Consider the following 14,961-nt stretch of genomic DNA (forward strand, 5'->3'; position numbering starts at 1 on the left):
GCTCCTGTCAGCATGCACTTCTTGGCATCCACAGTTGTGTCTGGGTTTGGTGACTGTGTATGGGATAGATCTCTAGGTGGGGCAGTCTCTGAATGGCCTTTTCTTTAGTTTCTCTTCCACACTTTGTGTCCGTATTTGTTCCCATGAGTGTTTTGTTCCCCCTTCTAAAGGAGGACCAAAGCATCCACACTTTGGCCTTCCTTCTTCTTGAGCTTCATGTGGTCTATGAATAGTATCTTGGGTATTCTGAACTTTTGAGCTAATACCTACTTATCAGTGAGTGCATACCATGTGTGTCCTTTTGTGACTGGGTTACCTCACTTAGGATGATGTTTTCTAGTTCTGTCCATTTGTCTAAGTTATTGTCACCTTTCATGCAGCATGGTATAATCAAGATTCATCTGCTACACTGCATGCATAGCTATCTGGTTTCTCTTTATGAACAAATCTTACTTTACTGCATTATATATGTGTTCTTCAGCAGAGGTTTTTTCTGCTTTTTATCTATGACGATGTTGAAGTTTTATATGATTAAGGCCTCTCTGTGTGTAGCTGGGATTGGATTTCAAGATTCGATGTCAACTCAATGGTCATGTTTCTGAGGTCCTACAGGCTCTTCAATGTGGTGGCAGCTTTTTTACCCTCAGCAGCTATGCTTTGCTTTCTTTTCACAGACACCAGAGGAACTAGAGGATGTTTCTGACCTTGAAGATGACCATGAGGTCCGTAGCCACACCAGCATTCAGACAGAAGGGAAAACTGATCGGGTAAGTCATCTACCGAGGGACATCTCTTAGCTGTGGGTAGACCCATCACTCCAGGAAGCCTCTTATGCATGAAATATTTGGATCTAGATCTGACTCCCTGAAACACAAAGAGTAAAGCATCAGACTTTAGGAGTAGCAGGCTTAAGAAAGTATTTTCTCTCTTGAAAAATCAGTGTGAGGGCTCTAATATGTGGTAGGAAATCATTCTGTAATGCTTCCAATTATGTATAAGTCATGCAAATATTAAAGTTAAATTCATACATGTTCGTTTAGTGCAGAGAATAGATTTTGAAAATACTGTCTGAAAAGAGGAAACAAAATCTCTTACTAAGTCAGTAATGGGGACTTTTTTTCTTGTCTTCAGTACTATCTTCTGCACGTCCCTCAAAACACACACACACACACACACACACACACACACACACAGAGAGAGAGAGAGAGAGAGAGAGAGAGAGAGAGAGAGAGAGAGAGAGAGAGATTGGTTTTTTTCCAACTTTTGTGGTAAAAGTAGCCTATGATACTCTTTCATCTGAGTTTATAAATAGCACCTTTTCATAGTCAGAAAATATTTGGTTATATGTGGGGTGGAGGCTCCATGTTGAGATTAGAATTTCTGCTGATTACTTGGTTTGTTAATTTGCTTAGAGCTAATTCATACCAGGAACTGTCTAGAACACATAATATATAAGTGTGACTTTCTTCAAATCTAGCTGCTATCATTGTAAAGATGTAGTCAGAAAGTGTCAATAAAGAAGAAATGTGTTTTTGCTGCTGGTAAAGTCGGCTCCAGTAGCTGGTAGAGTATATCTGTGTCACTGGGATCAAGCTAGGTCTCAAGGCTGACAAACCATTGCTAGACCAAAGTTTAATTAACAAAAAAGAAACATTACATTCAGATAAACAGGGCTGGTTTTACATTCAGGATTTATACATGTAGACAATGGATCCTTGTTTTTTGTTTTGTTTTGTTTTTTTAATTGAGTATTTTTTCATTTACATTTCCAATGCTATCCCAAAAGTCCCCCACACGCTCCCCCACCCACTCCCCTAACCACCCACTCCCACTTCTTGGCCCTGGCATTCCTCTGTACTGAGGCATATAAAGTTTGCATGACCAATGGGCCCCTCTTTCCACTGATGGCCGACTAGGCCATATTCTGATTCATATGCAGCTAGAGACATGAAATTCCTAGGCAAATGGATGGACCTGAAGGGCATCATCCTGAGTGAGGTAACCCAATCACAAAAGAACTCGCACAATATGTACTCACTGATAAGTGGATATTAGCCCAGAAATTCAGAATACCCAAGATATAAGATACAATTTGCTAAACGCATGAAACTCAAGAAGAACAAAGACCAAAGTGTGGATCCTTGTTTTAGCCACTTCAGATTTCTTCATTTAGAAAATGAGGATTACATCACATGTTTTTCATGTTTCTTTGGTGAATTCAAATAAGATGGTATTAATGGGTATGTTTTATAAGCTTTAAAATTTAATAATGAAAAGGTAAAACTTGTCTTATATCCACGTTTACTCATATTTACTCTGTGCCCTGGTTACAACCCAGTTAGATGAATCCTTTTGGGTCTTTCATAGGACTGCTTATATTTTTAGGATCATTCAGAAATTTCTCTACATTGTAGAATTTCTTCCATCTATACAGAGTTCTATAGCAATCTAATTTCTCCTTATTGACTCTGTGTGAAAACCTCACCACAAGTAATGAGACTGTCTGATCTGCTAGGAGCAAAATTCTATTTCACCTAACTCACACCTCCGCACCTTTATTTTCCACTATGTACATTCCAAATGACTCAGATGTTCTTTCCATCTCTCTCTAATCCTTGTCTGTAATTATGCTGTGACATTCCTTTGGAAAAATGTGTAGTCATTATGAATCACATATTTCTACTTCCACTCCTTTGGGGATGGTATTCACATTCCTCAGATTTATTCTTCACTAGCACATTCTCTTTTAATTTTTGATTGGAAATTTTTAAGTATGGTTTCCACATGTTCTCAATGGGTCCCTTTGGAAATTATGAGTTAAAATGTATATAGTAATGCAGAGCTTGATAAAATTTATTTGGCCACAGTTATAAATCATTATAATCTCTTGTGGTAATAATTAATATTAACCAGGTGTTTCTACTCCACCTTTAATTATTCAGTTCCCAGACAAAAGACACAAAACCTTTATATTTATGATTAGTCTTATAAGCACTAGGGCTGAGCAGATATCTACCCTCTTTGCTATTATGTCTACTTCCCTATCAATAACCCTGAGTTATAACTTGCTATGTTCCATCTGAGCTGCTCTTAAATGCAGTTGGTCAGCCCTCATGACCATATTTTCATATCTTACTTACCCCATGACATCTTCTCCTCTATTCTCCTTCCCCCTCCCTTCTTGTGGCCCTGCCTCAGACCACAAGCCCAGGAGTGAAAACCTTGCCTACTTCCCTTTTGCTCAGCTATAGGCTTTAGACATCTTTATTCAACCAATAGTTATAAATTAAGGAGCAATGTTACATAGCATCACTTGGTGTATGTGAGGATTCCATCATCCCTGAGACAACTAGATCTTGGGGGTCAGTATTCAGCACTGCCATGCATAGCCAAAGAGCAAGCCTCAACATAATCTGCCTCAAACAGTCCTACTTCTTGGTGACTAAGCATTCAAACACATGAGCCTATGAAGTCCATCTGCATTGAAACGACAACAACTTTTTTGATAAGTAGAGAAAGATTTTACAATCAGATATTCAATTATTATTCATATGAGTTTTCATAGGACCTGAAGCTGCTAGGACAAATTCTATATTAGGATAGAGATAAGCAACCAGTTCCAGGCAAAGCTGATGTAATCCTAAGGGAATAAGAGACAGAAACCAACTCAGAGTAACAAACCTGTCTTAGTGGTGGCATCTTGCTACAATGGAATCTAGTTGTAAATGGTAAAAATAAAACTTTTAAATTTACTTATTTCATAATATACACAATTTAAATCTACTAACACATTTTAATGTGTATCTATCTTGTAAGTTAATTACAACCTACTTTATCTTTAAATTAGGATATGGAAACCAAAAGGAATAAGACAAGCCTGTCTTCAACACAAATTACTTGACCAGGGCCAAGAAATTGTTTTAATAAGTTTCAGAATCTTAGGCAGACATTGTATGTCCCCAACACTTCCCTATTTCTTCTAATGAGAGAATGATGCCTTGACCCTTACTCTTTTGTCTAAGATCTTCTCTTTTCATTATACTCAGAATTTTTGTTTGTTTTTGTGCCCATTTTACTGCTTCTTTAAATCCATTTCATGAATACCAACACTTTGGGGAAATACCATAAGGTCCATCATGGATTATTCTGAGAATCATTTGAATACTTACACTAGGCACTGTGTTAAATTCATGGTCTCTGGGAAGAGAAACATCTGGATTTCTTCCTGTCCATTGCATGAAGAAGGACTCAACATTTTTTTTCTTTTTTGCTTCTTAAATTATGCATACTCTGTTATATTGGACATGCACTAGAGCCAATTTCAGATACTACTTAGGCATTGAGTGACAGTTATTTATTATCATTTTATTTTCTGTGTTTCACTCCTAGTAGCTTTGGCTCAGCATCATCTGTTATAGCTGTCATCAGCTATAAATGCCATTGGGTATTGTAAAGGTCTGTAACTAAAAATAATGATTCAGAGTCTGCAGAGAATGAGAGACAAATATTAAATGACCAATAGTGCTTGCCTTATGAAGTGGCAATTGGAGAGCCAAGCAAACATGATTATCGCAATATTGAGTACGGGAATTCTCTGGACCAATGGTGTGATTATATCTGCTGAACAGGTCCACAGTGGCACAGGAGCGTGGTTGTGTAATAGATTTGCAGAAGATTGTTCAAAGAGCTTATTGTATATTCTGTTTGTACTTTAATTATACATAATATAGGATTTTTAAAAAATCTTATAATTTCAAAATAAATGAGGCAGGAAAATGGATTTCTCTTAAGGTTTATTATAGGCTTGTTCCATAAATTTATGGTCATAAAGCCTTTGTGAATCCACCTTTTCTTAAGACTAGGCTACACCCAGGGTAAATTATATTTCTGTATAAGCATAGCAGTTATGAGTATTAAATAATATATTGTCGTTCACACAGCATCTTTAAGTTTGTATTTAGGTCTTTTAAACAAAATATTTGATATTATTGTTTATAATTTTTCTCTCCTTAATTTTGGAAAGTAGAGAATGAGATTTGAAACATTTAAATAGTTTATGCCAGGCATGGTGATTATGAGAAAATCACAGGTTTTCTGGTCTCGTGCACACACAATTTCTAGAACAGCACACTTATGATGTAGATTAAAGCTCTACAGACTCAGTATAGAATTGGTAGTATAAGTCTCCCCTGGGAAAATGATTTATGGAACCTGAGATCATGTCATGAAATCATTCCTGTAGGCTTGTTTTTACAAAACCCCCTTTAATAAATGTAATTAAATATTTTAACCTCCCTTCTGGCCCACCTCCCATCAGAAGCAGTGGAAAAGAAAGGTTAATAGGGGAAAGGAGGATGTTGACCTGTTTAGAACTAGTTATTTGGGGGTGAATCCAATCTGCATTTTCAAAAATTAGCAGTTTATTTCATGTGAATCAACAGTAGTAGCTCAATCCACTCACAAACACCATTTGTGAATCAGGAATGGTAGACTGATACAGAAGAAACTGCAAGGCTCTGCCAATCAGCCTGAGTCTGAGGAAATGGCAAGAAGCCATTGGATTATTACCAGATGTTCGTTGGTGCATTTGTCTCTACAAAGTTATGACAAATGATGATCAGCAAAGAGTGATAAGGCAAATTAATATCACACCAGTGTCATCATAAAGATCAGTATCAGCAAAACTCAATGAAGACCAGCAAAGAGTGACAAGGTGAACCAATGCCACACAGTGTTGTCTATTGTCTGTTGGATTATATTTATACTTTTTCTAAACACGACATGATCTCTCAATCATCTGCTCTAGAAAACATTACATGCCCCTTTTGCAAGCAGCTTCAAGAAAAACACGTGTCTGTTCTTAGCAAACATCCTTCTGTGTGTCTGCTTCAGCAGAAACATTCTCTCATAAGGCAGTTTCAAGAAAAATAGCACCTGACGCAACTTATTCTCCAAAGAAACCATAAATTCCCACATCCCATTCCTACCTGAATCTTATAAATTTTTAAATATCCCAATGCTAGATCTTCTAACAATTGGAAGATTAGTTTGATAATCTACATTTGGCATCTACTTGGCAATGCCAATTCACTCATAATTTCCTGTGGTAGCTTACTTCTCCTTGATGAATGGGGCTTTAGGCAAATAGCTTTGGACAGCAGGAGATTTTATGGGCCAATAAACTCCATTCTCTCCACATGGAACTCACAAGAGGAGGGGTAGTTGTGTTTCATATGCCAACTATTGGGCATTTTGTTCTGTTTCAAAAATGAAAAAAGAGGATCTCTAATTCTCAAATACTTCTCCGAATTATCTTCTGCAATTGGGACAACAAAGGCAGTCGAGTCTCAGTAAACTGTTTCAGTAAGGGAGCAGCTGAGGGAATGTTCTTCAAATCTTTCTGGGTGACAAGTACATATTTAGAGATGTTTAATAAAGTGAATTGAAAGGGCATAGTTATTGAAATGCAGGGAAGAGTGGTTCAGCTTCTAGCCATGCCCGCAGTGTAGAAGTCAAGAGTGTGGTATTTAGAGTCACAATGACAATAGATTCGAGCCTTTGCTATATTACTTAGAACAGATGACATTGAAAAAGTTCTATTTCTGATGCTCAGTTTTCACACTGGTAAAATTATAACAATATTTTATGTGGCCTTTAAGAATAAATTACATACATGAGAAATTAATTCAGCTCTTGCCACAGAGGATATATTCTATCAATTTGTATTTTATATTCTTCTGATATTATAAGACAGCAATAATCTTCCATAATTTTATTTGTTGGGGTTTCATTGACCTCCAGCCAAATACAATCCAAATTTTAAATGGAAATTTCCAGAAACAGACAATTTGTAAATTTTAAATTACATATGGGAGGTAAATGACTCTTATTCAGTCCATCCATTCTGTGTCTACCACCATCTGATTACCCATCATGTTGTTTTCAGTTCTCAGGTTCACTTTATTGGCATTAACATTTCAGTTCTGTGCTTAAGTAAGTGTTATTCTATCCAATAGTGGCCCCAAGTTACAAGAGTAGCAATGCTGGCAATTTTAAGAGTATATTTCTATAAGTATTCTATTTTGTTACTTGATGAAAAGGAATATAATTTTTAAAGTAGGCATTGGAATAGCTTCTACACATATAAAATATGATAGTATGTGTAGCCTCTGGCCTCCAGGGAGCACCCGTCCCCCAGCTAAGGCAGTACAGTAAGACAGTTGCTTTCGTGGTACTGAACATTTTGACATCTTAAATACTCTGCTACTAAAAGTCTTTTGAAGTATTTTGTTTCTGTTTTGCTTTTTGAAAACGGCAAGGCATATGGAAACACTTCAAGAGTTTAGAAGGAATTTGGCTTTGATATGATTCACAAATGATACCAGAATACATGTGGCTACATAGGGTACATTGGAGCTGAAATAGAGACCAAACAATTAACTCTTTACTATAGAGCAAAACAGAAAAAAAAAATATCCAAGAATGGTCAAGTTCTTGTGTTTTTCATTGGTGAGTAGAGGCTTGGTCCTCTCATCTGGGAATTTTTCTTCTTTGTATTGTTGTGGTAGCTTGGCAATCCATATATTCTATATCTATCAGAGGTCTCAACCACATTTGTAAGGTTGCATTTTATTTTATTTTCCACCATTTACCTGTTTCTTCACTTTACATCCAGATTGCAGTCTGTCTTCTCTTCTCAGTCCACCATCACAGTGTTTCTTCCTTCCTTACCCTTTCTTCTTCAACTCTGAGAAGGGGGATCCCCACCCTTGGATACCAATCCTCTCTAGCACCTCAAATCACTGCAGGGTTAGGTGCCTTCATTTGCACTGAAGCCAACAACACAGCCTAGCTAGTGGAGCAGGATCCAAAGACAGGAACAGAGCCATGGTAAGCCCCCACTCCAGTTGTTCAGGACCCACATGAAGATGAAGATGCACATCTGCCATATATGTGTGGGAGGTCTAGGTCCAGTCCTGTTGCAGGAATACTAAAAGAGTTGGTGAGTTCCCTCACTTCACCCAGGTACTCTCTGCCCACGGTTGTGCTGTCTCTAGGCTAGCCTCTGTACAGCAGTCTTTTAGCTCCTGTTCACCTGCCTCAGAGCAACTTGTTTCTTCTCAGTCATTTACCCCAGTGGCTAGTTGTCACAAATCCCCTTAACCCAGTCAATCAATACTCTAGAAGATTATCTTTAATCAGTCAGATTTAATCAATAAACTCTCAGTTCACAAGATGCCCAGAAAATAATTTAAGAGCCAACTGATAGTGATACAAGCTGCCCACCTGGATTAAATAAGTTATCCCAATTATTCTATCCTCTTATTATATTCATAGCTACCTGTGGATATTTAAAGCCATGCAGAATCTGGATCATCTTTCTCCTGCTCCATCTTCCTTCCTCTCCCTACCTGTTTCCTCCATCTCTATTTGTGCAATGTTTCGCTCAGCCTCCCTCTTCCCTATCTAATCACAGTCTTCTTGTATTAATATTTAAAGTGATTGGACAGGGAAAATTTTGCTATACAGTCCTTGTATGTTCTTTCATTGGTGGCTCAGTCTCTGGAAGACCCCAAGGATCCAGGTTAATTGATTCTTTTGGTCTTCTTCTGGACTCCTTATTCTATCCAGATTCCTCAATCCACATTATTTTTTTTTAAAAAGGGCAGGGAATTCAGAAACTGTATAACCTTACAAAGATGGTCATAACCTATAATAGAGACAGAAAAGTCTCATTCTGGTAATTCTAAACACCTCAAAGTTTCACAGAAACTGAATTCCTATTTTTTTTTATTACATATTTTCCTCAGTTACATTTCCAATGCTATCCCAAAAGTCCCCCATACCCTCCCCCCCACTTCCCTACCCACTCATTCCCATTTTTTTTTTTTTTTTGGCCCTGGCGTTCCCCTGTACTGGGGCATATACAGTTTGCGTGTCCAATGGGCCTCTCTTTCCAGTGATGGCCGACTAAGCCATCTTTTGATACATATGCAGCTAGAGTCAAGATCTCCGGGGTACTGGTTAGTTCATAAAGTTGTTCCACGTATAGGGTTGCAGATCCCTTTAGCTCCTTGGGTACTTTCTCTAGCTCCTCCATTGGGAGCCCTGTGATCCATCCAATAGCTGACTGTGAGCATCCACTTCTGTGTTTGCTAGGCCCCGGCATAGTCTCACAAGAGACAGCTACATCTGGGTCCTTTCGATAAAATCTTGCTAGTGTATGCAATGGTGTCAGCGTTTGGAAGCTGATTATGGGGTGGATCCCTGGATATGGCAGTCTCTACATGGTCCATCCTTTCGTCTCAGCTCCAAACTTTGTCTCTGTAACTCCTTCCATGGGTGTTTTGTTCCCAATTCTAAGGAGGGGCATAGTGTCCACACTTCAGTCTTCATTCTTCTTGAGTTTCATGTGTTTAGCAAATTGTATCTTATATCTTGGGTATCCTAGGTTTTGGGCTAATATCCACTTATCAGTGAGTACATATTGTGTGAGTTCCTTTGTGAATGTATTACCTCACTCAGGATGATGCCCTCCCGGTCCATCCATTTGGCTAGGAATTTCATAAATTCATTCTTTTTAATAGCTGAGTAGTACTCCATTGTGTAAATGTACCACATTTTCTGTATCCATTCCTCTGTTGAGGGGCATCTCAGTCTGGCAGTTCCTCAGAAAATTGGACATAGTACTACCGGAGGATCCAGCAATACCTCTCCTGGGCATATATCCAGAAGATGCCCCAACTGGTAAGGACACATGCTCCACTATGTCCATAGCAGCCTTATTTATAATAGCCAGAAGCTGGAATTCCTATTTTTTTATGATACATACTGACTATAGGGAAGAGACTGGAAATCATATCCTAATATTGACATGTTGGAGACAGTTTTTCCTAAGTAAATATTTAAAACTTATCCCCGTGTGGATGGTCATTCCTTCAGGCTCTGCTCTGAACTTTGTCTCTATAACTCCTTCCATGGGTATTTTGTTACCCATTCTAAGAAGGAGCAAAGTATCCAGACTTTGGTCTTCCTTCTTGAGTTTCATGTGTTTTGCAAATTGTATCTTGGGTATTCTAAGTTTCTAGGCTAATATCCACTTATCAGTGAGTGCATATCATGTGTGTTCTTTTGTGATTGGGTTACCTCACTCAAGATGATATCCTTCAGATCCAGCCATTTGCCTAAGAATTTTATGAATTCGTTGATTTTAATAGCTGAGTAGTACTCTATTGTGTAAAGGTACCATATTTTCTGTATCCATTCCTCTGTTGATGGACATCTGGATCTATCCCATAAACAACCACCGAACTCAGAAACTAGGCAGATGCCAACAAGAGTCTGCTGACAGGAGCCTGCTATAGCTGTCTCCTGTGAGGCTCTACCTGTGCCCGGCAAATACAGAATTGAATGCTCATAGTCATCCATTGGACAGAGCACAAGGTCCCCAATGAAAGAGCCAGAGAAAGTATCCAGGGAGCTGAAGAGGTCTGAAGCCCCATAGGAGTAACTTCAATATGAACTAACCAGTACCCCCAGAGCTCCTTAGAACTATACCACCAATCAAAGAAAACACATGGTGGAGTTTGTAGCAGAGGATGGCCTAGTCAGTCTTCAAAGGGAGGAGAGGCCCTTGGTCCTATAAAGGTTCTATGCCCCAGTATAGGGGAATGCCAGGACCAGGAATCAGAGTGGGTGTGTTGGGGAGCAGGGGGAGTCAGGGGATAGGGCATTTTTGGAGGGGAAATTAGGAAAGGGGATAACATTTGAAATGTAAGTAAAGAAAATATCTAAATAATAATAATAATAATAATAATAAATAATAATAATAATAAAATTACCCCTTTCTCTATCCTAGCCTAAGATGTGCCTAGTATTTCTTCCCTTCACCCATACAGCTTAACAGCAAGCAAAGCCTTAAGTTGGCCCTGTCTCCCACAATTAAACTAGAACATATGTGGTGGCTTACAAATGAGGGTTGGCAAAAGGGGACACATTCAATAATACTGAATAAGGACAGCCGTCTTTTTGTGAAGGTATCTGAAGCTGCTATCTCCAATTACTGAAACTGTTTCTGTATACCTTTTATACTTACATTTTTAATTTCAGCCATTGTCAGTTCATCTTTCAGGATGAAGTTCTGACCCCTTTAAAAGGGCTTCTGAGCTATATAAATTACAGCTCAAATAAATGTATTTGTGAGTTTAACATACATTTATTATTTACCCAGGAGAATTCCATAGCTTGTAAGTCCACTCAGCTCTAAGGAAATATCTCTGAGGCCATTGAGTCTATATCAGCTCTATAAATAGCAGCAAATTAGAAGAGGAATGAGAACAGTTGCCTAGGTTACTGGACACAACCTCAAAATGTCAACAGCATCAAATGAATTGGAACATATCAAATCGTAAAATGATTCTTGGTGGATTAAAAAAAAAAAACTACCCATGTTCACTGCAAGTTCATGTTGGTGATACAGATAACTACCTCATTATTGCTTGTCTACAGGCAGTTAGCCGAATGTCCTCCAGTATGGGAGTATGAAAAAAAAAAAAAACACAACCACAGATGGGTGGTTTATTGAAAATAAAGAATGGGATGGTTTTTAATAAGCCCCATTTATTATTTGAATATGCTTCCAATAATAAATATATACTGAATTACCATCTAGCATATGAAGAGATGTGACCTCATTACCTTCTTCATGATATAATTTGGCTTGGTTTATTATGAAAAACAGTGCAAAGAGACCTGGCTAAAATTATATGATACAGCAGCCCTTCCACAGAACACTGGGACCTTCCTGATCATGAACTTCTTTTATCACAGTTTCGCTTCTGGCAATCCATCTGTTTTTACAGATCTTGTATTTTTTTTTCCTTGAATTTCTTGCTTATGTACATGTATGTGCATTTGCTTGTATGTTTATATGTATGTGGATCCTTGAATATGCATGCAGTTGTGTGTAGTCATGATGAATGTGTGCCCTCAGTGGCAATCTCCTCGGGTGACATTCTGCTTTAATTTTAAAGACATGCTCTCTATTGGCCTTAAGCTTGTTGAGATTGTTTGGCTAGCTGGCTACCTCCTGCTCCCACCTCCACAATATTGGTGGGATCACAGGTGTGCACCATACTGACTGACTGGTTTTCTTATAAATGATATGAGGAACAGGGTCAGGCTTACACAGCTAGCTCTTTACAGACTTGGGTTTTCACTGGGCCCATCTCTGTGTTTATAAACACCAAGGTCCATTGTCTCTCTGTTCTACATCCTGAGGTTCTCCAGCTCTTCCCAATTTGCCTAAACATTTTTATATAGTACCAGGATTTGTAATCACATATCACAGCTCTAATGCAGTCCTTTTCTCCTAGACTTTGCTTTCACATGGATACAGGCCTGCCTGCTTCCTGCAATTGATAGCTCACAGGCACATATAATATCCACTATTTTCTAGGTTAAATGCCTCAACTTACCCCACAAACTTACTCAAAATATATAGCTTTGGACAATTTTGTGAATTCAACAAATTCGCTTCTAAATTGGAATAATTTTTTTTAGTCCTTCCATACTTTGTCTTAAAATACATTCTGGTTTTCCTAATTTATTTAATTTTTTCTAGACTTATCTATAATTTCTATAATGTCTACTATTAAGAACTTACATCAGGAAAGATTTTGGACTAGGCTACTATGATAGGAAACCAAAGCTAGAATAAAGTTTGTGCTCCATTTTGCAAAACAAACAAGCAAACAAACAAATAAACAAATGGACTGAAGATTTTTCACAGATGAAATTATAAGATTTTATTATCATTTCCAGTGCTAATCAGTTTGACTACCAACAATAGTCAACTTATGGTAAATTTCTTTCCATGATGAAATGTTCCTTTGAAAGTTAGGCTCCTCCTCTTCTGAAAAACTGGGGAAATTGGAGAGAATGTGGCATAGCTTTCAAATGAATGGTTCCCACCTTTCAGAGAAAGACATTAATATGCTATAAAATGGACAAGCTTTTAAGAATATTTGTTTCTCAAAGAGGCAAAGAAATAATTTACAATCATAAATGTAATAGAGTAGAGAGTCCCATTGGGAATGATTGAAAGTTTATTCATGCTCAGGGAAGCATAAGTACATTCTAGTCATGTCCTTAGTTCAGGTTCTGACATGGTCTCCTGCATCAGGTCCTGGCATTGTATCTGTATCCACTTTTATTGCCTCTCATTCTCTATCTTAAACTCAAGTGATATTTCTAAAGGCACTTGATATTTACCACCATACATTGAAAATAAGACTCTGGGTCTGAGTGCCATTTCTTGTGATGTTCATATTAAATTCAGCCTACCTCTGCCATGTGTAAGGTACCTCTAGATTTGTTGCTTGCTTCTATCTTCCACATCTCAGGTCAACTGGTTCCCTCTAGCCCCACCTCTTTCTATATCAGCTGCTATTAGGCGTTTGACTTCCTCTCAAGCATTTATCTACCTGTGAAGGTCATAGTCACATCAGTACCTTTTTTTTTTCTTCCTCACCAGTAAATACTTATTCTTCCATAGAATTCTACATTGGCTCAGAATTTCATATCTAAACAGCCTCACTCAATCATGCACCAGTGATACAAATATCTTCATAGCATAGCATTCATTGTTAGCATGGAATTTCTCATTCTGGCTTTTGAACTCTAAATTAGAGTTTACTCTATTAACCTATTAATACAAGGGAGCATGCTTGTTTCAGTACTTTCAAGTTTAGAGTGTTAGATTACTGTGTTGTTAATGAATATATATATATATATGTATATATATATATATATATACATATATATATATATATACATATATATATATACACACATACATATGCATGTATATATATACATATGCACATACACATACATATACACATACACATACACATTAAGGCTAATGTTCAAATGAAATGGCCCCCATAGTTTCATGTGTTTCAACCCTTGGATCTCAGCAGGCAGTGCTGTTTTGGAAAGTTTCGGAATACCTTTAGGCGGGAGAACCTTGCATGACAAATTGGGTAACTGGGACAGGCTTTGGGATTATTTACTAGTCTCACTTCCTGTCTGCACTTTATCTCCTGACTGAAGACATAAATTAATAGATTCCTGCCATGCATGTTTTGACCACCATAGCAAACTTTATCAACTCACCTGGAAAACAAACCATTCTTCCTCATTTTAAACTGTTTCTTATCATGCATTTGTCCACAGCAACAGGAAAAGTCATGATTACAGGTGGTAAGGAAAACTTTCTCCTGAGGTGTCTGGTTTTAAAAGAACTCCAGTTTCCAGCATCTTGTGCTGACAGTGTAAGCAGATCTGTCCTTCCTAATGATTTGCTTGAGCTAGATAAATCGTATTCTAAATTCCTAGGACACCACTCTAAATTTCTGAATGATTACTTACAGCTTATGCCAAGGAGCATTGGTAACAATATTTATGTCCCCTTTCAAAACACTTCAGGCGCCTTTTCATTCCTTGCTGTGTAAGACACACAAATCTGCAACATCACAAATCTACAACATCTCCCCTGTGTCCAACCACTAATACTCCATACCTCTAGTGAGCATGGTTCTATCCCGGGCTTCTGGGAGAGCTTTTGTTTGAGACTTTACTTTAAATCAAGATTATTTGGCATTTCTGTACTAACTTATTTTGCCTATGGCAATTTTGTTTCTGGTGACAGAATTTCTTTTCTTTAAATAGCATTCCATTGTGTGAGTACATATGTTGCATTTTCCTTACACACTTATTTCATAGTGTATACCTGATCCCATACCTCAGGACTAATGGATAACACAACAGTGGACGTGGGGATATGGATGGCTTGTGGGTAAATGGATTTTAGTTATTTTATATGAATATCCAGAAGCAAGACTGATGTGTGATATATTAACACTACTCTTACTTTTCTGAGGAAACTCCATATTGTTT

The 14,961-nt window shown here is 37.8% G+C and overlaps 1 protein-coding gene across 4 annotated transcripts in view; it reads left to right on the forward strand.

Moving 5' to 3' along the window:
• Positions 1 to 14,961, forward strand: part of Ctnna3 (catenin (cadherin associated protein), alpha 3) — a 1,573,570-nt gene that overhangs the window by 1,403,806 nt on the left and 154,803 nt on the right. For all 4 annotated transcript variants that reach the window (NM_177612.3, NM_001164376.1, XM_006513475.3 and 1 more), the window contains one exon: positions 675 to 767. In NM_177612.3, the coding sequence (NP_808280.2) occupies positions 675 to 767 (93 nt within the window). The remainder of the gene's footprint in view (positions 1 to 674; positions 768 to 14,961) is intronic.

The sequence above is a fragment of the Mus musculus genome, chromosome 10, assembly GCF_000001635.26.
Source record: "Mus musculus strain C57BL/6J chromosome 10, GRCm38.p6 C57BL/6J".
NCBI lineage: Eukaryota > Metazoa > Chordata > Mammalia > Rodentia > Muridae > Mus > Mus musculus.